The 26,234-nt window shown below is 35.4% G+C and overlaps 1 protein-coding gene across 1 annotated transcript; it reads right to left on the reverse strand.

Moving 5' to 3' along the window:
* Positions 1 to 6,173: 6,173 nt before the first annotated feature.
* LOC111511781 (cathepsin L-like proteinase) lies at positions 6,174 to 19,173 on the reverse strand. Its single transcript, XM_074172291.1, has 5 exons — positions 19,093 to 19,173; positions 18,811 to 18,904; positions 12,839 to 13,174; positions 7,080 to 7,368; positions 6,174 to 6,790 (listed from the first exon to the last, which is right to left on the reverse strand). The coding sequence occupies exons 2-5, from the start codon at positions 18,889 to 18,891 to the stop codon at positions 6,531 to 6,533; spliced, it is 966 nt and encodes a 321-aa protein (XP_074028392.1). The 5' UTR covers positions 18,892 to 18,904; positions 19,093 to 19,173; the 3' UTR covers positions 6,174 to 6,530.
* Between the last annotated feature and the right edge of the window lie 7,061 nt (positions 19,174 to 26,234).

Consider the following 26,234-nt stretch of genomic DNA (forward strand, 5'->3'; position numbering starts at 1 on the left):
GAAACATTTTTGTGTATCTCCTTCAACAAACCAGATATTGCCTGTCACATAAAATGTGGGACACCCGGTATATATATATATATATATATATATATATATATATATATATATATATATATATATATATATATAAATATATATATATATATATATATAAATATATATATATATATATATATATATATATATATAAATATATATATATATATATATATATATATATATATATATATATATATATATATATATATATATATATATATATATATATATATATATATATATATATATATATATATATATATCAGGTCACTGTAATTCGGCAGAGTCCAATTTCTGGTTCTGATTTCAAGTACTTTTTATTGTCTTATTCAGTTCGTAGGTCTTTCCATTAATATATGCATATATTGTTTATAAATGGTTCAAGTAAATACCTTACTTTCCTCCAACGCTGGTGTGTGTGTGTGGTGTGATATTTCTGTGAGGCTGGAACTCATGGATTTCTTACTCGACTTGGCTGGACAGGTAGGTTTTTTCACTGAATTTATCATTACTAATTAGTATTCACTACTATTCTGTTTAATTCTTAATTCATATACTCTATAATTCAAATTTTATGGAGAGAAAAATTTAGCGTGGCGTCTCTTTTGTTGCCTCAAGAAGAATCTCGTTGTTGATAAAAAAATTGAAAATCTATCTGGTTCCCCTAGTTACCATCTATCAATTTTCACATATACAAATTTTCAAATTCTTTTTCAGGAAAATTTTCTATTCTACTGATTTAACATTGGCTCTTAAATTTAGATACATTTTTTTCTTATAGTTCCGTACAACAATAGTTAACCTGCCTTTTATGTAAATATAAATATTTTTCATAAGCATCACTTCATGTCAGTTTCTAAGGAAGTTATTCACGATAATAAATTTTGAATTTTACATCAATCCTAAATAATAACAATTAGTTTATCATGCCTTTTTCGTTTTTTCATCACAGATGTTGATTTAATTTTATCTGACATTTCTTTCTAACCTATATCGGTTATCAGTTTTTCGTATTTTGATGCGTTTCAATGTAAGAATGTTAATATTTGAATTTCCCACTCTTATTTGCTTGTTTCCGGTCAAAGCTGTGGGTTTCAATATATGTACAGGGTGTCCTTGCTGTATTTTTGTATCTGAATTCCTTCGTGATGTTATGTATTTCGAGTCTTTTCTATAACAATATATATATATATATATATATATATATATATATATATATATATATATATAAAAATATAAATACTTTCTGATCATTCCCATATTGATTTCAATTCAAGAGCCACCGGTAGACAGCTGTTTCAGCCTATTGGGCATCGTCAGTACCGGGCAGGCGGTTCTCGATTAAAGACAAAATGAGCCGAAATCCATCTTGATTTTCTTCAGGTTGAAGCCTGGCTCCCTTCCCCTTTTAACTGATGTTTGCCAGAAAGACAAACGGGAAGACAAAATGAGAAAAACCAAGAAAGTAGGGTTAGTTGGGGTAAACGTAAACAAGGGCAATTGCAAACACGTTTAATAACATTTGAATTTGGCGCCTACGAATGTTGCCAAGCCGCGACGGAGACACTGCAACTTTCATCCGTATTCGTCTGTTTACACCGATTGTTAGTGCTACCGGTCGAGCTGAAAAAAATATTTTCTTTTTTGCAGCATAAAAAAGTTGTTGAGCAGATTCGAACTGATCGCTTTGTGTCACAAAAAAAAATTGAAATTAATACAGGTAAGTTGTGTTATATCATGTATTCGTAATGATTATAATTAAACTAATGGCACGTTGCCTTATTTTGAGGTTATATATCACGGAGTGACCAGTGCACGTGTGTTTACAATTGCCCCAAGTTAAATAAAGTTGGAGTAATAGTAAACGGATTTTTGGGGGAATTGTGAACACTTCAAATTTTTTGGGGAAATTGTAAACACAATTTCTTTTCCTTTCAGAAATACGATGGTGAGAAACTACTAACGAAAAAAGAAAAATGATCAAAGATATTCTGATGTAAACCTCGTTAATGCCGTGAATGATGTTAAGAACAAAAATAAAACTTTCAGGCAAGCACAGCAGGCCTACAATGTACCCCTTGCCGTCATTTACCATAGAATAAGAGGTAGAAAAAATCCCATGACTGTTTTGAAAGCAGGGCGCCGGCCTGCTTTACCTGCAGATGTAGAGAATTCGTTAGCAAATTGTCTTATTGCTCGTGCTCGAATGGGCTGGCCTGCTGACGAGAAGGAGTTATGTAGTTTTGTCGGCGAATATGTTACATTGATGAATTTGAAAACTCCTTTCAAAAACAACGTACCTTCACACGATTGGTATTTGGGATTCATGAGGAGACATCCAAACTTGTCATTCAAGAAGCCTGAGCATCTTCAAAAGATTCGAAAAGACGCCAGAGATCCGTTTGTGGTCTACGACTTTTATCAAAAGATTAATGATCTGATGAATGAAACATCAGTCGACCAACCAAATAAATCGTATTTCGTTTTCAATGCTGACGAGTCTGGATTTAGTAGTGATCCCTCCAGAATAAGAGCGATTGGCGAGAAAGGAAAAGCTCTGAGTCGAGTTTCGGGTGGTTCAGGAAGAGAGTCGACAACAATATTGGCCTGCATTGCTGCAGACGGAACTTATCTTCCCCCATTTATTGTGTTCAAAGGAGGGGCGGTCCAGGCACGTTGGACATCTGAAAAAGCATTTCCAGGAACGTTATATGGAGCATCAAAAAACGGATGGATGGAGGAGCCTCACTTTTATCATTGGTTTGTGACATTATTTATTCCCAATGTGAAAGTTCGCAGGCTTAGGCATAACCAACTTAATCAAGCAGCTATTCTACTGTTCGACGGCCACTGCAGTCATGTAAGCGTTCGCATTGTACATGCAGCTATTCAAAACAACATATCACTCTTCCGATTTCCCAGTCACTTGACTGATAGGATACAGCCTCTGGACAAGTGTGTTTTCGGCCCCGTGAAAATTAAATGGGACAAAATATTAGTAGCCCATGGCAAGTCCGAAATGGGCAATTCGTCAGGTAGGCTTAGTAAACAAAAATTTGTGGAGCTACTAGCCGAAGTTTGGAGAGATGGTATGACAGCAGCAAACATTATATCAGGGTTTGAAACTACTGGTATATTTCCCATAAACTCTGCAATGTTTCCTGAAGAGTTCTTTGATCCTATTAAATTGAAAAAATACAAGCAGAGCATTAAATCTGTATCTTTGGGGTTACAAACTTCTGATGAACATATTGAGCCTATTCCGGGAACATCTGTTATAGAACAGAACGGTCCTATTCCTGCACCATACCCAAAGAAGACTCCACCGGTAATGACTCCAGAGAAGAAAACTTGGAATTTACAACAGCCCCAACACTATTCTCCGAATCGCATTCTTCACATATTCAGTCAAAAGTTACAGGAAGCATGTAAAAATCCTACTACATTAGATGTTGCTGCCAGTGCTCTTCCAAGAAAAGTCGTCCCACGTTTGAGACAGTCCACTTACGGAGAAGTCTTGACAACTTCTGAAGTTTTAAAGAAACTTGAAGAAGCTGAAGAGAAGAAGAAGGATAAAGGAAATATGACCAAGAAGCCTCGAAAAATGAAACAGAGCAAAGGTATCAAAAAAAAGGGAAATAGAACATTAAAATTTACACCATCTGATACTGAAAGTAAGGAAGACGTACATTTATTTGAAGAAAATGAGAGTGACGACGAAGATTTACCATTGATCACGTTGATCAATAAAAAATCTTCGAAAGAATTGAAATCTGTGGTTTATAGAGAGGTGAAGTGGGACGATGTACAGGAAGACACTTTTATTCTAGCCAAATTTACTGGGATACACAAGAGCTCCATTGAATATAAATATGTTTGCCTAGTTCAGAAGAAAGATGAGGATGATGGTGAAATTGCTATTGTAGGGCTCAAGTCAGTCGACAAAACCTGTTCTGACTTCTACATCAACGAGATGAACGTATCTTACATCACACTTGATGAGGTGGTTGCTATTCTTCCTACACCCAGTACCAAGTTTGTGGGACGCAAAATGATTTATTCATTTTCTGGAAAAGTAGACATTTTCGAAAAACCATATTAAAATTACCTATTTGAACATTTGTACTTTTATGAGGAGAATATATTTATTTTTTACTACATATTTTTCTCAAATATCCTTGGGGCAATTGTAAACATTACTCGAAATATCATCAGTCGAGAAACGAAATCTCAACGATTTGGTTCTCTGTTCACATTTACCCCATATAAAGTTACACAGGGCTGATATAGACACGAACACGATGTTTACGATTGCCCCAAAATTTCCAATAATTATTCTTATTCTTGGGCAATTGTAAACATCTCATATTTCGATGAATTATCCAGCCTTATTACTGCCATTTCAAGGACATAACCACAACCCTCCAAGATGCCTCCACCCAGAAATATTATGTGGTAAATATTGAACTTCAGATTTTAAAAGACTTTTTATTATAATTTGTAAAAATCGTTTACCATTACCCCAACTAACCCTACTTGATAAAAATAGCTACATAAACGCAAGCGAAATATAAGTGGAACCACCTATTGGTGTGACACCCAAGTCAACTTGCCAAGTTTATATGTCAGTGTTGGTGGTTTGACCAATCATCCGACAACTGCGGTGGCAGAAATTTGGGAAGCTAACCTGAAATGTCATCGGAAAACGAATCCACATGTTTCTGGAAATGATATGAAATCGATTTCATATCATTAGGCGTACACATTCTCGAACCATCAGTCCACCCTTTGTAACTGTGTCGTGAGTGTCATACCAAGTTTCGTTGTTCTTGTATATATTTAGTTATGAGTTCTATAAAAATGAAGAAATGAAAAAAGAAAATAAAAATAAAAAGTTGAGAGATTCCAAAAGTAACGTTAGTGACTTGGCCTCACGAAAACCAGGCCACCAAGAATTGCATTTACCAGATACCCTTTGAGTGCGGAAAATCCTATATTGGTGAAACTAAGAGGCCATTGAATGTTCGCATTGCCGAGCATAAGAAACACACACAGCGAGGGGAAACCAGAAAATCAGGAATAGCAGACCATGTTTGGACCCATCAACACAACATCGAGTGGTCCCAAGCTGAGATCTTGCACAGAGAGGAACATTGATTTAGGAGAAAATTCAAGGAAGCCGCTTACATATTGTCCAACAACGTATTAAGCCAAGCCAGCGTAGAAATACGCAACATATGGAAACCCATCTTCAAGCTGAAAATGGCCAACTCCCGCCAAACGGTCATCTCCCACGGAACCAGTGAAGCGGAAAATGGAAAGTGGGGATAAGTGGAAGTACTTGAACGACCTATAAATAGTCATCTTTCAGTCCAGTCATCACCCGAAGACTTGGAATCTCTCAACTTTTTATTTTCTTTTTTCATTTCTTTATTTTTATTTATTTGTTCAATTGTTCTATTTTACTATTGTATTTATTTCACTATTATTTCATTTCAGGTTTATTTTGCTTAATATAATTGTTATTTTCAGCTATTGGTTTTTAATTCTCCTTTTTTTAGTTGTTTCAGGGATTTCAAATCATTTTATATATTAGACAATGGAAGTCCGAACTAGTGAAATTCATCATGAAAAATCCACTATTCTTCTGCTTTCCATAACTGCTTGACGTTTCTTTATCATTTTAAATCTGAATCCTAGTTTCTTCATCCCATTCTGAACAGTTTCGTCACTTCCTTATGATTTCAGGTGTAGGAATCTCATTTCTTTTGTAACAGTTGTATATTTTTTTTTCAAAGATTTCTTCAGATGAAAATCTAAAGGTTTTGGTATCCTGTATCACATCGCGTCTTGCATTCATATGGTTTGTTTTTGACTATCTCACGTACAGTTGAGATAGGAATTCCGGTAAAATATGATGTTGCATGTAATAGTTTGAAATAGCACTTTATGATTAGCAGTCATCGCATGTAGTCATAATATCAGAATTGCACCCGTGCGAAGCCGGGGCGGCTCGCTAGTTGAATTATGAACTCAAATTCTCCAGAAATTTGATACCGTTGGTTGAATTCAACTGCAACACATCGACATTCTTCATTCGGTATTCAGACTAAGGAATAAATTGAACCAAATAAGTTTAAATACATGCTTTATTGAAAATCAAGACAGAAGAGTCAAGAAAAAGAACTTGAGCCTACGTTGCTTGAAAATAAATCAATTTCGAAATTATGATACAAAAATAAAGGCATGTTTGATTGATGACCTATTTATTTTGTAGAAATTCCTATTGAACATAGAATAAAGACCTTCATTATCGTTATATGGGCTGAAAATATAGTGAATTCGAGTGAACATATTCAGCTGCAGATGTTACTGGCAAACAATTCAAAAAAGTTTCATGCTTTCTTGAAAATTGATACAAAAACATTAATAGATATATAAAGTAAGTAGGAATCAGTACGTTTAGAAATTATGAAACCTCAGTATCACTAGAGAAGTGGGAAGGAAGCTAAAGACGCAATACTGCATTTATTGGAAGCATCTCTTGCGATCCTGATATACCCATTTTCTCCCCATTTGCTGCCCCAGGAGTTCTTTACCTTCCAGAACTTCTTCCCGTTTTCTGCATTATATCCAACAGCAAGAACAGCGTGATTCAATTGACCTAAACACCTGCCGTTGAAGATACCTCCGCCATAAAATCGTAAAGAATCTGCCTGAATTCCAACTGATATGGGGCCTATGGTACCTACAAGAAACAAGTAGTATGGTAATTTCTAATTTAATTTCAATTATGAAGAAAAATCGTTGAAATTGGTGCAGTGATAATAACCTTTGTTTCGAAAGGATTTTTATTTTACAGTTTGTGCAATATTTGATTCGTTATGGATCCAAACTGGAACTGGAAAAGAATCCCAAACCATTTCAAGAAACCTCAATGAACTGTTCTGCTTGTATGAGGAATTGGGGGTTTCAAAGAAGGTTTGCTCTTCACTTTTATCACACCTCCATTATTCATAGCATCAAAGTCAACTTACCTACTGCGCTTTTGAGTTCTGATTCATCTGATTGCAATTTTTTATATCCCTTGATTTTGAGGACACTATTATCGCTATTGAATTGACAAGTGGACTGTTCTTTCTTGTAAGGGTATGAATTTTCTGCCTCGATTCCATAGTCCTTGATGTAATCGAAAGCATTAGTTATAAAACCACCATCAATACAATCGCCATTTCCATAACTAGTGGAGCAATCGAGTAACTGCTGCTCGCTCAACGGAATCTTCACTTTATTGATGATAGCGTTTTGTCCTTCCAGTGAACCGGTCTTGAAAAAAATACATGAGATTTGCCATTAGATCTCAGTTGAACTAGATTGTTTTTTATATTTGAATATAGATGTGAAAGTACTTTTTTGTCAAGAGAAGGTGATTCATCACGAAAAGGATCAAAGAATCAAACTAGATAATATAGTATCCAGTCCATTGAAGATAAATCGCGGTGTTCCACAAGGCTCGATTTTAGGTCCTCTTCTATTCATATTATATACCTCAAACTTTGTGAACGTAATCAAATACTCCAAAATAAACCTATACGCTGATGATACACAATTATATCTTCCATTCCACCCTTCGGACATGATTACTGCAATGCACATGCTGAATGAAGACATAGCCTCATCGATTTCTACTTCTGCGCAGCATTGTCTTCAAATCAATGCTAGTAAAAGTTCAGTTTTGGTCTTTGGGGCTAAGAGAGAACTGAATGGCTTTCAATTAACTGTAGACAAGGATGTGGTTGCACCGACTGAACATGCAAAAAATTTAGGTATCATCCTTGATTCAAACTTGAAATTCAAACATCACATCAATAAATGCATCAGTATTGCCTATATGAACATCAAACAAATTTATACCAACAGACAATGTCTCAACAAAAAAATCAAAACCATACTCTGTGAATCTCTTGTATTATCAAGATTCAATTTTGGAAGCACAGTCTATGGGCCATGCATTGTTTATGAAGATAAACGTAGAATTCAGGTTGTTCAAAACAAAACGGCAATCATTACATGCTGCTTGTCTATATGATAAAATTATCACTGAAAAAGCTCCCAAATATTTATACAAGAAATTGTCATACCGTTCAGATATCCACAATATCAATATTCGTTACAGGGGAAGACTAACACCCCCCATACACCGTACAGAATTATTCAAAAAATCTTTTTCATACCAGATCGCACGAGTGTACAACTCAATCTCTGATGAATTTAAACTGATGTCTTTGAAAAAATTCAAAAAAGCATTGAAACGGAAATATTTGAACGAAATCTAATGTACACCCATTGTCAATAAGAATGGTGGTTCGTAACATTACTACCTTCTTTTTTCTAGCCGTTTATAATTATGTCTAATATACTATTATGTCAATTATATATTTAGTACTTTCACTCAACAATTTGTAAATAGTTTTGAATATTTTTCTCTGTTATTTTTTCTGCCGATTTTTTTTTTGTTTTTTTGCATTACATATGTGTATGTGTGTATATGGGTACATATATGTGTATATGTATTGTGTATACATGTATATAAAGTTCTTTTTTTTTGGCCTGAGATGAGAAACATAGGTTGCATCTTTTGGTGCAACCAACTGATCTTCAGCCTTTCCCGTTTATTTAATGTATCATTATGACAATAAAGACCTATTATTATTATTATAATAATTTGTTATAAACAAATATTGACCAACGTTATATTTTTTTTCTGAAGCAGAACAAAGTTATAAAAACAGCTATATATAGTGTCACCATTAAAGTGCACACCATATGGGAAACTTTTTTTCGGAAAGTTTCAATGAAGTTTAAGTCAAGTGTCACAGATATAAACGCATTTGTCTAAAATATATAGATATCAAAATATAATGAAATGAAAATATACTCTCGCATATATCATGTCTGTATTTGTTTGGAATTTGAAAATTTTGATGGATTATACTAATATCTATCCTTCTTCTGTTTTCTGCAATCGTCATGAAATTGGCATAAAAAATTCTTGCATCGAATATGGTTCCCTATTACACAATTAATCAAAAACCAGAATTTTGAAAGTATGCCGTCTGCCTTCTCCTGATATTTTTGTATGCTCAAATATTCAACTTTTCAGAGCCCATGTTCACATACTCTGGAATAATGATGGAAGTATTAACTGTTCTGAAAAGTATACAATTATTTTTGGCTGTATTCAAGAGAAGTTCATTTTGAATGAAATATGTTGAGGATGTAAAAACAACATTCAAAACATCGCTTTCCAAATTCATATGGCAGTCAAGGGGTATAACAAGATTTGAATCATCAGCATAACTGACAAGTTTGGTGCTAGTACTTTTAAAATTTTTCGAAAAATCGTTTATATAAATGATAAACAACAAAGGACCTAGCATACTTCCTTGTGGAACACCTTTATGAATATCAGCTATGTCAGAGTAAAAAACTTCTGTTTGATGTTTAATGCAAAACTTTTTGTTTTCTGTTGCTAAGATACGATTCCATGAGATCTAAAGCTTTACCCCTCATACCATGATGACAAAACTTTTGTAATAAAACAGAATGGTTCACACAGTCAAAAGCTTTACTCAGGTCCAGAAAAACACCACAAGCCATAGAGTCTTGTTCTAGTAAAGAATGAATTTCATCTATGAAATCAAACAATGCTGTTTCTGTATTTATGAAGAAATTAATAATTCTAGTAGATATGATCACTTCGAATAACTTAGAAAAAGCTGTCAACAAACCGATTGGCCTATAATCACCCATATCGTTCTGTTCTCCCTTTTTATAAAGTGGTAACACTATTGCCAGCGTCATTTGAACTGGAAATATTCCCGTCTCTAAACAAGTATTAAAAATATGACAGAGTACGGTGGAAAGTGAATGAGCACACTTTTTCAGTAACTTAGGTGGAAAACTATCAGTACCGTTACTTAGTTTGTTTTTAAGTTTTCTGCTTGCCTGAATAATTTCTTCTTCACTGATTGGGTACAAAAATTTGAATATTGCCACCTAGTTGTTGTGATATTTATCTCATTACGTGATTTTGTTTTGCTAGTAAAATGCGAAGAATTCAGGAAGTGGGCATTGAATCCGTTCGCTAGATCAATATAATTCATGGTACTACAAGGAAAAACAATTTCAGTTTTTGAATATGGTCTGAAGCCTATGGTTTGGGAGCTACAAATTATATGAGTTGAAAACGAGCCACCCTGAATAACTTTTGGAATAACGATTTTCAGGAAAAATGAAAAACACTTCAATAATAGTATACAGGGGCAAGGAATACAGAACGAGCTATCCTGAATGAACTTCTGTACAATTTGTTACCTTGGTTTCATAGGTGTTTTTGTGAAGTAGTTGAGTTTGAATTCGATATTCTTTTCATTTTGTATTTGTCTCATTCTTCAATAACGATTACCTATCAGGTGAAGTTACAATTGGTGTTTCTGTTTTTGTGAAATCTTGAGGAACGATGGTTTATACTTTCGAGAACGGATTGAAATGGTGAGTTTGTACTACCAGAATGGAAATAGTGCTAGAGCTGCTGCCCGTATGTTCAAATGATCATCAATGTATTTACATGGTTTATACATTCCTACTCATCCAGTTAATATAGATGATGGAGCACTTTTTTTGCCAGAAGGATGGTAATTTATCAAGGAAAGGGTGACGTATTACGATAAAGGTGACCTATAGATTTATTTTTCACATTCATAGACTTATAGACTTATATTTGTGCCTACTTAGTGGATTTATATAAAGTAGTTCTTCTTTCGTCAGGAGAAGGACGACTTATAGACTTGGCTTTCAAATTTATTGACATGATTTTTATATTTTTACTCAGTCAGTGAATAAAGATGAAGAAGCTCTTCCTCTTGTCAGGAGGAGGGTAATTTATCAGGAAAAAGGGTGAATTTTCGTTTTGAGGACACCCGGCGATTTTGAAAAAATGTTCTGAAAAGGGCAACTTTTCAACCTTCTTTTTCACAAAATGAACTATTTAAAAACACAAGCATCTATTCCCTAGGTCACCTTTAGACCTTATTTCTCCTTCTTTGACACTTTTCATTTCGATAATGAACATTTTTTTTTATAAAAAACCTAATTTGAAAATGAATGCTTCTCCTGGTGACATTCTTCTATTTTTAGATTACTTACTAGGGACATTTCAGAAAAAAGCGGTTGGTATTTGCCGCCGCCTACTATTTCAAATTCGTAATACACCACCAAAAACCAATTTACGATTTGAAAAATGAAGGTGAAAAACATTTGAATTACTTTAGGAATATGGACTGCAAGAGATATGTAACCAAAAAGCAGCTCCGTACATTTTTTAACATTTTTACTGTAAAAATGTTGATTATTGAAGTGAAAAGTGTCAAAGAAGGAGGAATAAGGCTGAAAAACTGCCCTTTTTAGAAATTTGAAGGGCCGTAACTCTGTAAATAAGGGAGAGCGCCGCTTTTTTTTTTCGGATTCGTAATCTACGCATCAAAATACGTAAGTACACGCAAAAACAGAAAAACTTATCAGGGAAAGGGTGACTTGTTAGGAAGAGGGTGGTTTATATATTTATTTTACACATTCATAGACTTATGGACTTATATTTGTACCTACTTAGCGGATTTATATGATGTTATACTTCTTCCGTCAGGAGAAGGGTGAGTTATATACTTGCTTTTCGAATTTATAGACATGGTTTTCACATTCTCACTCACTCAGTGTATATATGATGTGAAATGTTGAAGATGAATTAATGAATGTAGCCGTTACTTCTTGGTACAGAATCATCATGAAAAATGAGAAATGAAACTATAGGGACATTTCTAAACTTATACATCAATGTATAAGTTTGAAAATGCCCTTCAAACTTATACATTACTATATGAGTTTGAAAGTGTCCTTGAAGGACGGAACTTCAATAACGTTAGTTACAAAAAAGTGACAAAAATATAGAAGGTTTTGTTTCTCATTTTTCAAAATGTTGAAGACCTTCATTAGTGAATCATGGAAAATGAGTAAAGGAAGCATACGTTTGGTCTCAGAAGTCAGGCAGCTCCAACCACTTTTTGGCGAGGACAACCTTCAAATTGACTTTCGATAGAAACGTTTGAATAATATAGCAGAGCCTGTTTATCTCGAGGATATGTTGGTTTCAACAACTCAAAGATTAGAAGAGAATGAGATTCCAATATTGATAACGTCAATTTGAGATTAGATGGAGTGGAATAAAATTCTGCATCAGTCAGGGAAGGTCTCATTATGCTGGGAATGAAAATAGTAGAATTCCTAAGAAAGTGTGAGCATATGAAGTAGGATATCAAATCGATGAAATCTGATTAAAAAAAACTTGATGAGCATTCAAACGATTAAGCAAAAACGATGGTGGGCAAATATCAATTTCATATGTGAAAAAATCAGTATGTAACTCAGTTTCCATTACTTCCTGACTCTGAGTAGGTAATAATTAATCATTGGTAGAGCTATGAATGATTCACTGAATTGTCGATAAAGTCATGACAACAATATTTCAGACGAATCTTTTGAGTACACTTTCTACAAAAACGTTTGAACATTTTTCCGTTTCCTAGTTATTGTCGAATATATTTCCTTCACTTATAAAACAGGACAACTTTCTCCACAACAAGTATGGTCACATCTCGTCAAATGAAAAGTTTGGTTTTTTGGTTTTTTTTACCTTCTGTAGTCTGAAAAAACATGTTGATCTACCTTATCGTATACTTACAGCGCTGAATGCCCAGCAAGATCCACATGTTCCCTGGAATTTTACACCCAAAACTGCTCCATTTTTGACCCAGTCGATGGATTCAGGCACTTCTAAATTTTCGGTAAAAACGTGAAGAGAGGCGTTCAAATTTGGTCTTTCTCCATTCTGCAATCCAAGCATATGCGAGAATTCTTCTTGTGTCATGTCAGCAAAATGGTTAACTCCCAAGTAGTAGGTTTCTTCTCCTCTTTCGTATTTGGCATTGTGTTCTTCGATTGTTCGCAGATTGTTCTGGAATATTCCGAATCTAGTCCTTTCCTCTAGAAGACTTTTGTAGGTTTTGCCATGGGTTTGCTACAAAAAAGTGAATTATCTGTCATATGGCTTGTTGAAATAATATTTCATTATCAGATTTATCTGACTGTTAGATAAGGCAATAATGTAAAATGAATTTGAAACTAGTTGGTAAGAAAACATGTGAAATTTATTTAAGACAATCAAGACACAGGTAGCTAGCGGAGGTATCTAGGATATAAATAAGGACAATACTGTATCTAATTTAGTTTGATCTTCCTCTTGTCAAGAAAAAAAATTCAGTGACCTTCCACAGTCAATCTACTGAACGTCAATATCTCTACAAATATTTATTATTCTCTGACGTATATCCAATATTGAAGCACGTTGAGATCCATACATCTTTTTCTTCAAATAACCCCATAAAAAAGTCCGAAGGTGTCAAATCTGGCGAGGGGGCTGACCATTTTGTAGGACCTCGATGGCCAATCCAACGACCGGGAAAAGTAGTATCCAAATAGTTTCCTACTCATCTGGAGGGATGTCGTAGTGCTTCATCTTGTTGTCATAGTTTTCAGTATATTCAAATATAGTTCCCCTGATGAATTTTGATCAATAAATAGAGGTCCTACAATGTGGTTTCCCAATATTCCTGCCAAACGTTAATTTTTTTTAGATATTGGGTATGTGTTTCCAGGAAAACGTGAGGGTTGGTGTCATTTCAATTACGGCAATTTTGTCTGTGAACATTGCTATTTGAAGAAAACTGTACATTCGTCACTGAAACAAATATTGTGGAGATAAGAAGGATGTCTTGCAATGGTTTCCGTCATAATTTCGCAGAATTCTGTTCTTCGATCGTCAGTAAATTGGTGTACCATCTTAATTTGGTATGAATGAAACCTATTCCTCTTCAAAAGTCTCCACACAGTAGAAGGAGACATCTCACAAACATTTGCGACGGAATAAGTAGACTGTTCAGGATTTACTACCATCTTACCAATTATTTGCACTTGCTGTTCTTCCGGAATGGACGGATGACCTTTTTGTTATGTACACTACCGGTAAATGTGAATTCGGAACAAATTTCCTCAAATATTTTCTACAGATGGGACGATTCGGAAAACATTCATTGAAAATCATTTCGGTCTCGTGAAAGTTACGCGTCGCACCTTAAATAAAAATCGCTTCAATTTTTGCTTCCGATAGACGAGAATTGACCATTTCAGAGATTGTTGACGTGATACCTTTCTACTAGTAAAACCGAAAACTAAATGAGCATATTCTAACTGAACAATGATGTTCATTGTCGTACTGACATTTTTTTGTCGTTTTTATAAACATAACTTAATTTTTATCGAGTTGTTGGAGTTGCCATATGGCAGATAAACAGAAATATTTCTAGAATATTTCGATAATAATGTGTTTGTCTTCAGAAAATTATTAAATGTTCTGCCATTTTGTAGTAGGTGAAGATATTGACTTCATATTCTAGGGTTGTGAAGTATTCCCCAGGAGCTTCAAAATGATGTATCACAAGACCTCCTATTCATTTATTTTTTTATCAAATGGTGCCCAGTCTCCATTTCGAAAGTTTCATCTGTCAATTCTACTTCGAAATGAAGTATTCATGCATTAATTCCATTACCCCAAATTTCAATTTTTAGAAATGACCCGTTCAAGAAATAAAAGGGGAGCATTGAAGAAATGCACTGTATATTATGAAGATAAGTATCCAACTCAACAGTAGGTGATGACAAACTCGATTAGGCCAATCAATAATTATGGTAGAACGGTGATATTTTAAAAAACAATAACAATATGTAATAAACTCATAAAGAAACAAGAGGCAAAAGAAATAAAGAATAGAGAAATAAGAGTCATCAGATATTAGTTATAAACAAATATTGACCAACGTTATATTTTTTTTCTGAAGCAGAAAAAATTAAAAAAAAACAGCTATATATGAAAAAGTGCCATGAACATTTTTTTTTCATTCATTATAATACTTTCTAATAATGAATGAAAAAAAAATGTTTCATGGCACTTTTTCATATATAGCTGTTTTTATAATTTTTTCTGTTCCCCAATAAAAAATATAACGTTGGTCAATATTTGTTCATAACAAATTGTTGAACTAATTAAGAATTGAATTAAAAATAAAAAAAAAATTTTGCCAAACTATTTGAAAGTGTAAATTATGGTTTTTGAAAGCAAAATTATTTTTTAACTAATTATTTGAACAATCAAAATATGAAAAATCGATTTTAAACAATTGAAAATTAAATTTGGGTAAATATTTTTGTCCAAAATCATATTCATCTCTAGACAACGAATTAGCAAAAAGAAATTTTATTCAAAAATGTTGAATTTCTCTATTTGTTTAAAACAATTCAATAAACAAATTACGTAAAAATTCATATCCTATGTTAATGACTGCCATTGTTTAATGTGAAAACAGTCATAGCTAAATATCAATTGAAACAAAATTTACCAACAATTTTTAGATATTTCATTTTGTAATAGTTATAAAAGTTATAATCAACAAATTAATGAATTTTTATGAACTTTTATCGCAGGATCGTATGAAGTATATATATCAAAAGGGCTCCACGAAGTTTAAAATTTATAGGCCAAATATTTATAACTTTTATCCCATTATTTTTTTTTAATAATAATAATATTTATTTTCCATAAGACATGAACATGTATTGGAATAGTCAGTTATATGAATGAGTACAATCAAGAAGATCATACGGTCACATTAAAAAATTCTTGCACGGTATAAAAACTATAATTCAATAAAAACAAATTGAATTTAAAAACATGGATTCCGTCAATTTCTCTGAGAAAAGAAGGTAACTTGTTGAACATTTTCAATCCCAAGTAAAAAGGGGACCGGCCAGTTAGGTTGTATTTATAGGGTTTCACATAGAAATTATTACGATTTCTCGTGTCAATACTATGATAGGAGCTATGTCGTTCGAACTTTGATTTACATAAATATAAACACACATTTCAAATACAAATGTATCCGCAAGAGTTAAAATTTTGTATTGCTTGAAAAGGTCTCTACATGATGTTTGAGGTTCAACTCCTGCCAAGATTCGGAGAATTTTTTTTTGTGCGACAAAAACACTTTGCGCTGATGAAGAACCACCCCATAAAACTAAATTATTTAGTGACCGGTTACACTCCTCCTTCAAAGAAATGTCGCATTTATCAGACACTAATAATGATGTATCATCCGCATACATAATGCATGTATACTCAGCGACTGCAGTATTCATATCATTACAATATAATATAAATAATAAAGGTGCCAAAACAGAACCTTGAGGGACCCCAATTTCCAGAGTTTGAGTTCCAGATTTGAATATACGCTGGTGATCGGTAAATGACTCAAACTGTCTTCTGTTTTTAGTAAATGACTCAATCCAATTGAAGGCATTACCCCTAATGCCGTATGAATACATTTTTTTAACAGGATCATGTGGTCGACGCAGTCAAATGCCCTACTGAGATCACAGAATATCCCAACAGGGCATTCGCCACATTCGATACTTTCCAAGATTTTCTCATAGAATGCTGAGATGGCAGTTATGGTGGATTTTCTAGATTGGAATCCGTGTTGAGAAGAAGAAATAATTTTATGACTCTCAACAAAATTCATTAATCTCTCTAAGTATGCATACTCAAAGATTTTTGAAAAACCAGAGGGTACAGTGATGGCCTGTAATTTTCTAAAAGATGAGCGTCAGATTACTTATGAATTGGTACAACTTCACCAATTTTCAGTTTTTCAGAAAAAACACCAAACATAAAAGACAGATTAACTAAGTAAGTAAGTGGATATATAATATATGGCAGACTTTTCTCAATTAGAAACATTGGAACGTCATCAGGTCCAGACGATCCCTTATTTTTGAGATTGTTCATTAAGAGTGATAAGAGTTCTGTTTCTGAAAAAGGGACAAGAAATATAGTTTCTGGAATGTTAGGAGGAATTTTATACTTATTTTTGAGGGTATTTCATTTGAGATCATCGGTGATTTTCTTAGGTATAGAGAGAAATTATTCATTGAAGAGGTCAGACATTTCTTGGGGATTCGTGACATACTCACTATTATGAAGAATAGTTATATTTCTTCCCACATTTGAGGAACCATTAATATCATTTATCACTTGCCAAGCTGTTTTTGTGGGGTTGTCGGATGCCGTTATTTTATTCTGATAAAACTCACGCTTGGTATTTAATATTAATCTGTGATGTAGTTCTTTTGATTTTTCATAAGTTTCTGCCAACCCTGGATAAGAGTTTTTGAGGATGTTTAGATCTTTTAACTTCCTACTTGATGCTTTTACTTCATCTGTGACCCAATTTTTTGATAGGTTGAGATGACACTTTTTAAGAGGAAAGGCATGATTAAAATGATAAAGGTATATACTATAAAAAGTTTGGAAAGCTTCTTCCACATTTGGAAGACATTCTGCCAGGTTTCATCCATGATAGATGACTTAAAATCCTTCTGTTTTTGTGAACTGAAGAATCTCCTATATGTATTGGATGAAGATGGGATGGATTTTTCGGGAAGATTGGTTTCAATTAATATTGATCTATGATCGGGGATTGTATTATCTAGAACACATATTACAGTGTTCGGTATGTTTGTGAAAACATGATCTATTATACTATGCGAATTAGCTGTTAGTCTAGTAGGCCAGTCCACTTTCGATTTGAGCCTGAAGCTCGTGAACATATTTTCCAAATTGAGAAATTGATGTACGCTAAGTGAGTTATTGGTAGAATCCAGGTTTATGTCACCACCTAGAATTATAACAACATTTGGTTTATAGAGATTATCAAGTATAATGGAAAGATTGTTGATGAAAATATCATAGTTACCATCAGGTGATCTATAACAAGACAGTACTAATAGAGTTTTATTATTTATGCCAACGAAGATTGGGAAAAAATTTGTGAGTTAACAATTGACTAACTTTTTGAAAAATGGTGATGGCACTTTTTTCTATGGAACTCGATTCATTCAAGTGTTAGGAAGATACTGTTTTTTTTAAAATTTTTAAAATGACATTTTATGTTACAAAAAAATATTTCTTTTGATAAACTCTCTTCATCGGCAGTTGTGAATTTTTTATCGGAAATTTCCTCCTCTTTAACTAGCTTTTTCAAAACTGCTAGAATAATAATATTTTTTGAGTTATTAACGAAAAACTAAATACCATTTTTTTAAATCTTACTTTGTTGATAACAATTGCAATTTTCTACCTGCACCAAAATCCTTCAAAAACATTTTTCTAGAGGTGATTCTGAATCGAATAAGCTATCGCTCATATTTTTAGGACCTTTATCTCCATTTTTTATGTTCTTGAACTTGTTGATTAGACTAATATGTACATGTATATTTACTGTTGTTCTATATCAGAATGTATCCTATTTGAATAAAGCATTTTATTTCTTTTACGTTCTGAATTTGTACTGTAGTTTTGTCCAACAGCAAACCGTTATTTCAACACCTTGACACGTGTTGTTTCGATCACCAAATGATTATCTTCAAGGGAAGATAAAACTGAACATCAGAAGTATTAATAAACTACCTGTTGTCAAAAAGTCTTGCAAAATATTCGAACAAAAAACATTTTTTGTACAAGAAAAAATGTGAAAAAAAAATGACCTTGAATGCCACCCATTGGTCCTTGTCAGTAGAAGCATTGACTGCCAACAGAACAGCTGCGAAGAAAGCTAGAAGTTTCATTCTGTTTTTTTCTCTGCAAGTAAACAATTGAATGAATAGTAATAATAGCAGGTAATAATAACGCCTATTTTTCAAGACTTGTAGAGAAAGATTTTTTCTGTCACAGAATTTCTTTTTTCAGTTTTTAGATCGACAAATTGATTGACTCCATTTGAACTATATTCCTCGAGAGGGATAAGAACAATTCTAAATCAATCTTACCTTGGAAACAGCAGGATGAAACTGTAAAGAGATACTTGAAACTTTTTGTATTTATATATTGTTTTCTCAAAATAATAGATACTTCAGAATGATTTCAAAGGTAACACAAAGATAACGGAAAATCCCCTAAATCCTTCAAATCCTTGACACCTCAAGTTTTACGTAATATGCGTCAGCTTTATTTTCCGTCTATTGAGCAAATTTTTGAGTTTACTCTTCCATGAAAGGATGGCTTCACTTCTGATTTATTCTAAAAGCATTCGATACCATCAATCATGAGCTGATTTGCATGAAACTCAAGTATTATAGTTTTGATAGTACTGCCTTATTTCTCATCTGGTCTTATTTACTTGGTCGATCTCAAAAAGTTGTTGTTGATGGCCATCACTCCTTACCTCTTGATATTCTATCAGGAGTACTACAGGGTTCCATTTTGGGACCTTTATTGGTTATCATTTATAGGGTAATTCGAGAAGAGATGGGCAGTGAGGTGAGATGGGCACAATATCCTCTAGCGGTTATTTAAGGAACTATCAACATTTCGTACGCTGCTAGTTAGAGGAGCAGGCGCGGCCATTGTTGTAGAGTCGTTTTATAAGTCGTTGTGTCTATATTTTTGAATTATTTACAAAACACTGTCAAGGTAAAGTCTCAAAATTTTTCGCTCATATTTTTAAAGATGTGTTACGTTTTTATTTTTACTGTTTTTAAAATAATTATGTTTTGGCATAACTAGGATGGGGCTGGATAATAATGTTAAATGCCCTGGAGTCGCTTAACGAACATGTAAACAATACGGCGAGGTGCCCATCTCTCGTCAACAAAAAGGAAAGATGGGCATCAAAGACACGAGGATAGTTGGGCAGGTGCCCAACTATCCTCGTGTCTTTGGGCACCTGCCCAAAGACACGTTCAAAAAACGTGCCGTCACTCACATCCGGAGAAAGGGGGGAAACTATCACAGTTGTAACCAGTTGTAACGCAGAAGGAACTTTTCTTCCGCCATATTGCATTTTCAAGGGGAAGAATCGCAAGGAGTGGGGGGACGGTATGCTCCCAGGGTCCGATTATGCAATGAGTGCAAAGTCGACCTACGTTAACTCAGAAATCTTCAAGGAATGGCTTGCTTCCCACTTCATTCCACGAAAACCTGTAGGAAAAGTGCTCCTAATTTTAGATGGCCACAAAAGCCATACAAATAATGTGCTGATGCTTGAATTTGCAGAAGAAAATGATATTATATTGCTGGGATTCCCAAGTCACACCACACACTTCCTTCAGCCCTTGGACAGAAGTTTCTTCAAATCTTTGAAAAGTCATTGGAACTGTGTGTGCAACACTTTTATGCGCAACAACCCCGCACGGAAAATTAACAGAGCCGTGTTTGGGCAGTTGTTGGGGCAAGCGTGGAATAAGGCTGCTATTGTTGAAACCGGTGCCAACGGATTTAAAGCGACGGGAATATACCCTTTGAACCGTGACGCCATCCCTGATTATGCATTTCTGGGTGATGATGGCACAAATGAAGATATATCAAGAACTGTTGACTCTGAGTCGAATATGACTAGTTTGGGCATTCAAAGTCGTGCTATATCAGTGACCTCCAGTGGAATTGACTCCAAATCAAATTTGCATATTTCAGGATCCCAAAGTGTATTCGTACACCAGCAAAATTGCTCATGGATATTTCTCCAATACCATCAGTAATGACAGGTCAAGCCGAAAAACTAAGAGTTTGTGTCAAACAGCTGGCTAAAATTTTTAACTCTGACCAAAGCATAAACGAGCTGAAAGATAAGGCTCTAAAGAAAGAAATGAGACAAAAGGAAGTTGAAGAAAGGAAAAGAAAGAGAGCTTAACAAAGAAATTAAACAAAAGGAAGTTGAAAAAAAAAGAGGTATAGAGCTTTGAAGAGAGAAATTAAGGAAAAGCAAGCGATGGAGAAAGGAAATAAAGAGAAAAAAAAGAGAAGAAAACTTTCTTATCAGTACGACGAGTCCGAATGTGATGAGGCCATTTCCTTACATGACGACAGTACTGACGAATGGGACGAAGAAGTTGAGGAAGTTAAAGAAGATGAGCCAAAAGAGGGCACGTTTGTGGTAGTGAGAGTTTCTGGAAAAATGGCCTACCGTTTGTTCGTTGCCAAAATAATTTGCAAAAGTTCAGAAGGCTTGGAAGTCAAATTTTATAAAAGAGTAGAGAAGTTAATGAAATTTAAGAAAACCGACGAGACGAATGAATGCAGATGAAGAGGACGTTGTCATAGTGCTGTCAAAACCGATCGAGGCAAGCTCAGTAAGATATCAGAACATGATAGGTTTTAGTAACGATTTATCTGAATTTTCTGATGTTCTTGGGTAACTTGTTTTTTTTTAATAAAACAGCCTAGCACATTCAGGCCTCATTTTGAATGTTCTTCGGTTAATTCTCTTTCATTATACCTCTATACCTGATAGGTATAGCTATGCCCACCTCTCCTTACCGGTAAATTTGTTGGTGCCCGACGAATTTTTCCTAATAGATCCCAAATAAATCCATTTCGACGTAAATTTGCACTACATTGTGTGTTATAATCTCTATACTAACATATTTCAACAGAGGTTAGCAAATAGTCTGCATACTAACGGTGACACCATTCGTTTTTCAAAACTGTGCCCATCTCTCCTCGAATTACCCTACTACTGGCATCATCTCGTCCATCAAAAAATTTAAATACAGGCGTCTGATGACATACAATTGTATATGTACTTTAAAATCGATGATAATGCTGAGGCATAAAACCTCTTCAATACTGAAGTTGATTTGATCAATGGACTGTCAAGTGAACATAATTTGAAAGCGAATCTGCAGAAAACGATGTCCATTTAGAACTAGGTCATACTATCTTGACTCCTGTCAGTACAGTTAAAAACTTACTTCACTAGTCATTGAAATTCTTATACTGTAATCTTTTTATTTTGAGCAAACCTCTAAGAAGAATGATCTGTGATAGTTTGATGCTATGCCATTTCAACTACTGTGACTTCATATATGGGTCATACTTATATGATTGAGATGGTAAAAAGATACAAATTGTAAGTATGATTCAACTTCTGCAGCCTGCTGGCTTCATATGAAAAACTGTTTTGTTCATAAATTGATTACCTTTCCGCATTCTCTCCTTTCAATACAAAAACTAATTCTTTCTTCGAAAGCTTCTGATAAAAAGATGAAACTCTAGTAATATTGAGTAGAGATCAAACAGAAATTATTTCCTTCATGCTATACTCAATATTAATTTCTACATCAATCGAACTTTTTATTTGCTTTACATTTCATTTGAAATGTAAAGCAAATAAATAACGAAAATAACAATTGACTTGCTATGGTATCATGCAGAATGACACTGATTGATGGATCTATTCGTTGCATCTATCAATTTATCTGATCAGAAACGATATTGTACTGATATAAGACGAGCATTAGCATGAAATGTGATTGATTTATTGGATTCTGTGAAATAATTAAAAAAAAACACATTTCCAATTGAATTATTTCAATTGTACTTGTACTTGTACTGTTGCACTGCACTGTTTGGAACCTTTGGTGAAGTGATGAATATTACTTGAATTCTGTACCAACACCAAACTGTTATTTTAACATCTCGACACGTGTTTCGATCACCAAGTGATCATCTTCAAGAGGAAGATCAAACTAATCATACTAACAGAGCTATCCTCATTTGTAACATAGTTACCTGTTCTAGGTATGTACCTGCGTCTCAAGTGTCTTGAATTAATTTCACAATATTGCCTTATCCACTAGTCTCAAATCAATTTTACAATGTGAAGTGAATGCAACTCTGTCATCGAGTTGGAACCAAAATCAAAATCAAAATCAAAATGTTCTTCATTGACTATTCTCCATACAATTTTAAGGTATTTTTTTGTGGTGTTTATAAAATATATACAAAAAATATATATACAAATATACAAAATGTACACAAGGGCTTCCCCTATGGAGTGGGACAGTGGGAAAGATTGGGATGGGTGGTGAATGGGGTAGAGGAAGAGGCAGGAAAGACCCCGATACATTTGCGCTCTCAAGAATTCCGCACGGAAGAGAAAAGCGCCTCCACACAGTCCCCCGATGGGGCAGTGGGAGACGCCCCCGCTGGTGTTGGCCGTTGGCTCTCCACTCAAAAACGCCTTATATCAGCCTCATCTACAGTTTTCCGCTTCCTGCCGAGGCTTACGCGGAAGTTGTCATTCTGTCGCGTTTCGGTACTTCTCAGAGAATCATTCGTCTGTTTGTTGGTATCAGTTGTCGATAACCACCTGGAAAAAGTTCATTAAAAAACCAGGTAAGAGTATTTCTGCTATCACGTCATCATGTGTGCGTGAATACCCTTTTCCAATTTTTCCATGAACTAAGCGCGATCGCATTCGCGCCGTTCACGATATATCTCTTGTTCTTCATAGAACGAAATACGGCACGACTAGCCTATCGAGGTGAATCTGAAGCTGCTGCTTCGCCACCTCGCTCGAGAAAGAGTGCGCGTCAATCGCGGTGTCATCCGCGAAAATACCCACCTTCGACCTCGAGAACATAGGGAAGTCATGCGTATATAATGAATATAAGTGCGGTGACAAACAGGACCCCTGCGGGACACCTGCTTTGATTGAATAATTCGCAGATGTGGTTTGGTCTACTCTTACACGAAAAGTTCGGTTGCTCAAGTAGGATTCTAGAATTCTAATCACGAATAAAGGCATGCCTGCCGACCACATTTTGGCGACAAACCCTTATATCCAAACTTCATCGAAAGCTTTCTTGATATCTAACAGGACCATAACTGTATTCTTCCCCTGGTTGAAGGACTCCCTCACCCCGTGAACAATCCGGACCAGTTGCGATGTCGTATTCTGACCTCGCCGGAACCCGAATTGCTCCTCGGGGATGAGTTTCATCCCATCTTCCAGGCGAAGAAGTCTGCTTAGGATGATTTCATCAATAACCTTCGCGACCGAACTGAGAAGCGAGATCGGTCGGTAGCTATCAATACGTGTTTTGATTTTTCCTGGTTTTGGAACGGGCACTACCACCGCATGTTTCAGACAATCTGGGTAATGCTGGTGCTTGATTATTGCGTTCACAATATGCACCAGTTGTACGATACCCTTTCGCGGTAGGTTGCGGAGCAGAACTGCATCAATCCCATCAATGCCTGGGGCTTTGTTTTTCTCCAGGCGCTTGATGGTCAAAATGATTACATCTACGTCTGTGATCGACTTTATCAATGTTTGCTCCGGTATAATTGGAGCCGGCCTATTTCTGACTTCATTAGCCAGTCTGGTTTTATTGGTGTGTTCTTCACAGACATCCGGTTCTACTCGATGCACGCTGGAAAAATATTCCCCGAACAACTGAGCCTTTTGATGGTCCGTCACCGCGTGCACTTGCCCGCTGCCTATGGTAGGAGTAGCCTCAGACCGATTGCTCAGTTTTTTGGCCATCCTCCACACAGAGTGGTTGTACACGTTCAGGCTTTCGAGTTTGTTCTTCCACTTCATATTGGTGAACTCATAAATTCGCGCATTAACTTCCGCAGCAAGTATCAGCATTTGATCCTTGCTGCGGGGGTCTGGAGTTGGAACCCGTTCAGCAAAAAGCTCATATAATAGCCGCAGAAATCACCTCACTTCTGCGGAAACACAAGAATGAGCCAATGCATGGGGTCTTCTTCAATAACATGGCTTATCAAAGCGCCCGACTTTTGCTTTCCTCAGGTCTAGTGAGCTGAAGTCGTAAACTGAGGGGTTCATCATGGCTCGCTAGGATGGTGTTTTCAACACCTCATTCTACCGCAATCGCGTGATGGGTATAGAGGCTCCTGGCACAAGGTGCAGGGCCTGCCGCGAGGAACCCGAGACTCTAATGAACTTGCGACCAGCATGTCCAGCATATGCGGTCTCAGCCTATACTCATCGACATAACGCGGCCCTAAGAGTGCACTCTTATGGTATTGCCGAGACATCGGTGTTGCCCAACGCTTCGGGGTACTTTGAATCCGTTGTGGGGAACAAGAAGTGGCGAATTCTTTGGAACTATTCGTTTTCCATCCTCAGGCTCATACAAGCTAATAAGCCTGATGTAGTCGTTCTCGACCACCAGAGAAAGACGATATTTGTCGTGGAGTTTTCAGCTCCTCACGGGACAGATATCGTCTGAAAAGAGGAGGAAAAATGGATAAAATATCGAGATTCTCTTTTCGAACTCCGCCCTCGCGAATATATCGTAGCTTCATGGGATAGGGCCTGACCAGCGCATACTACGATAATAATAGCGTAGTCCGATAGCTTTCCGAATCGGAAGGGCGAAATCTCAGCCTTGCGCTTCGGAGGATTGAACGGCGTGTACACAAGATGGAGGCTAAGATCACGTCGGCCAGACAAAACGCGCGTCGTAACCAATGTACGATGGATTACAGGGCAACCAACAGACAACAATTTTTGGCAAATATTGGTGGTATATAGTGATGAAATTCGAAAAAAAAAACAACTTTTCAAGATGATTTTTTCGAAATTTTGCGAAGGAATGACAATTTTGAATTCCTTTCGAGAAAATGACAGTTTGGCAGGTGCTGACTGACAAATAGGGACAAGTATCCATTGTCGTTTTTGTCATTAGACGCATAAACTACCGCCAAAGTCAAATCTGATTTAGTCCAAGAATTGATGAAATTCCCGACTTTGATGATGACACAGAATGAAAAGAGGCATTGAAATTGACATAATCGACGAACTTACCTAATTGCCTATCTGTACCAGTAAAACAGAGTGATATATCATCTACTGGTACTTTTTTATTGGTACCAGTAAAACAGACTGATATATAATCTACTGTTACTGTTTTACTGGTACAGATAGGCAATGAAATTGACATAATCGACTAACTTAACTAATTGCCTATCTGTACCAGTAAAACAGACTAATGAATCACAGATAGGCAATGAACTTGACATAATCGACGAACTTACCTAATTGCCTATCTGTACCAGTAGAACAGACTGATATATCATATACTGCTACTGTTTCACTGGTACAAAGGGCCAATGAAATTGACATAATCGACGAACTTACCTAATTGCCTATCTGTAC

Source organism: Leptinotarsa decemlineata, unplaced genomic scaffold (genome assembly GCF_025532065.1).
Source record: "Leptinotarsa decemlineata unplaced genomic scaffold, Ldec_3_MD MMD2_P_RNA_scaffold_12, whole genome shotgun sequence".
Lineage (NCBI taxonomy): Eukaryota > Metazoa > Arthropoda > Insecta > Coleoptera > Chrysomelidae > Leptinotarsa > Leptinotarsa decemlineata.

Excerpts from the sequence above, each read along its gene's own strand:
- LOC111511781 (XM_074172291.1), bottom strand. The coding sequence starts at position 18,891 with ATGAAACTTCTAGCTTTCTTCGCAGCTGTTCTGTTGGCAGTCAATGCT. Across the intron at positions 7,369-12,838 it reads CTTGCTGGGCATTCAGCGCT|ACCGGTTCACTGGAAGGACA; the intron begins GTAAGTATACGA and ends ATTTTTTTCAAG. Across the intron at positions 6,791-7,079 it reads AGAACTCAAAAGCGCAGTAG|GTACCATAGGCCCCATATCA; the intron begins GTAAGTTGACTT and ends TGTTTCTTGTAG.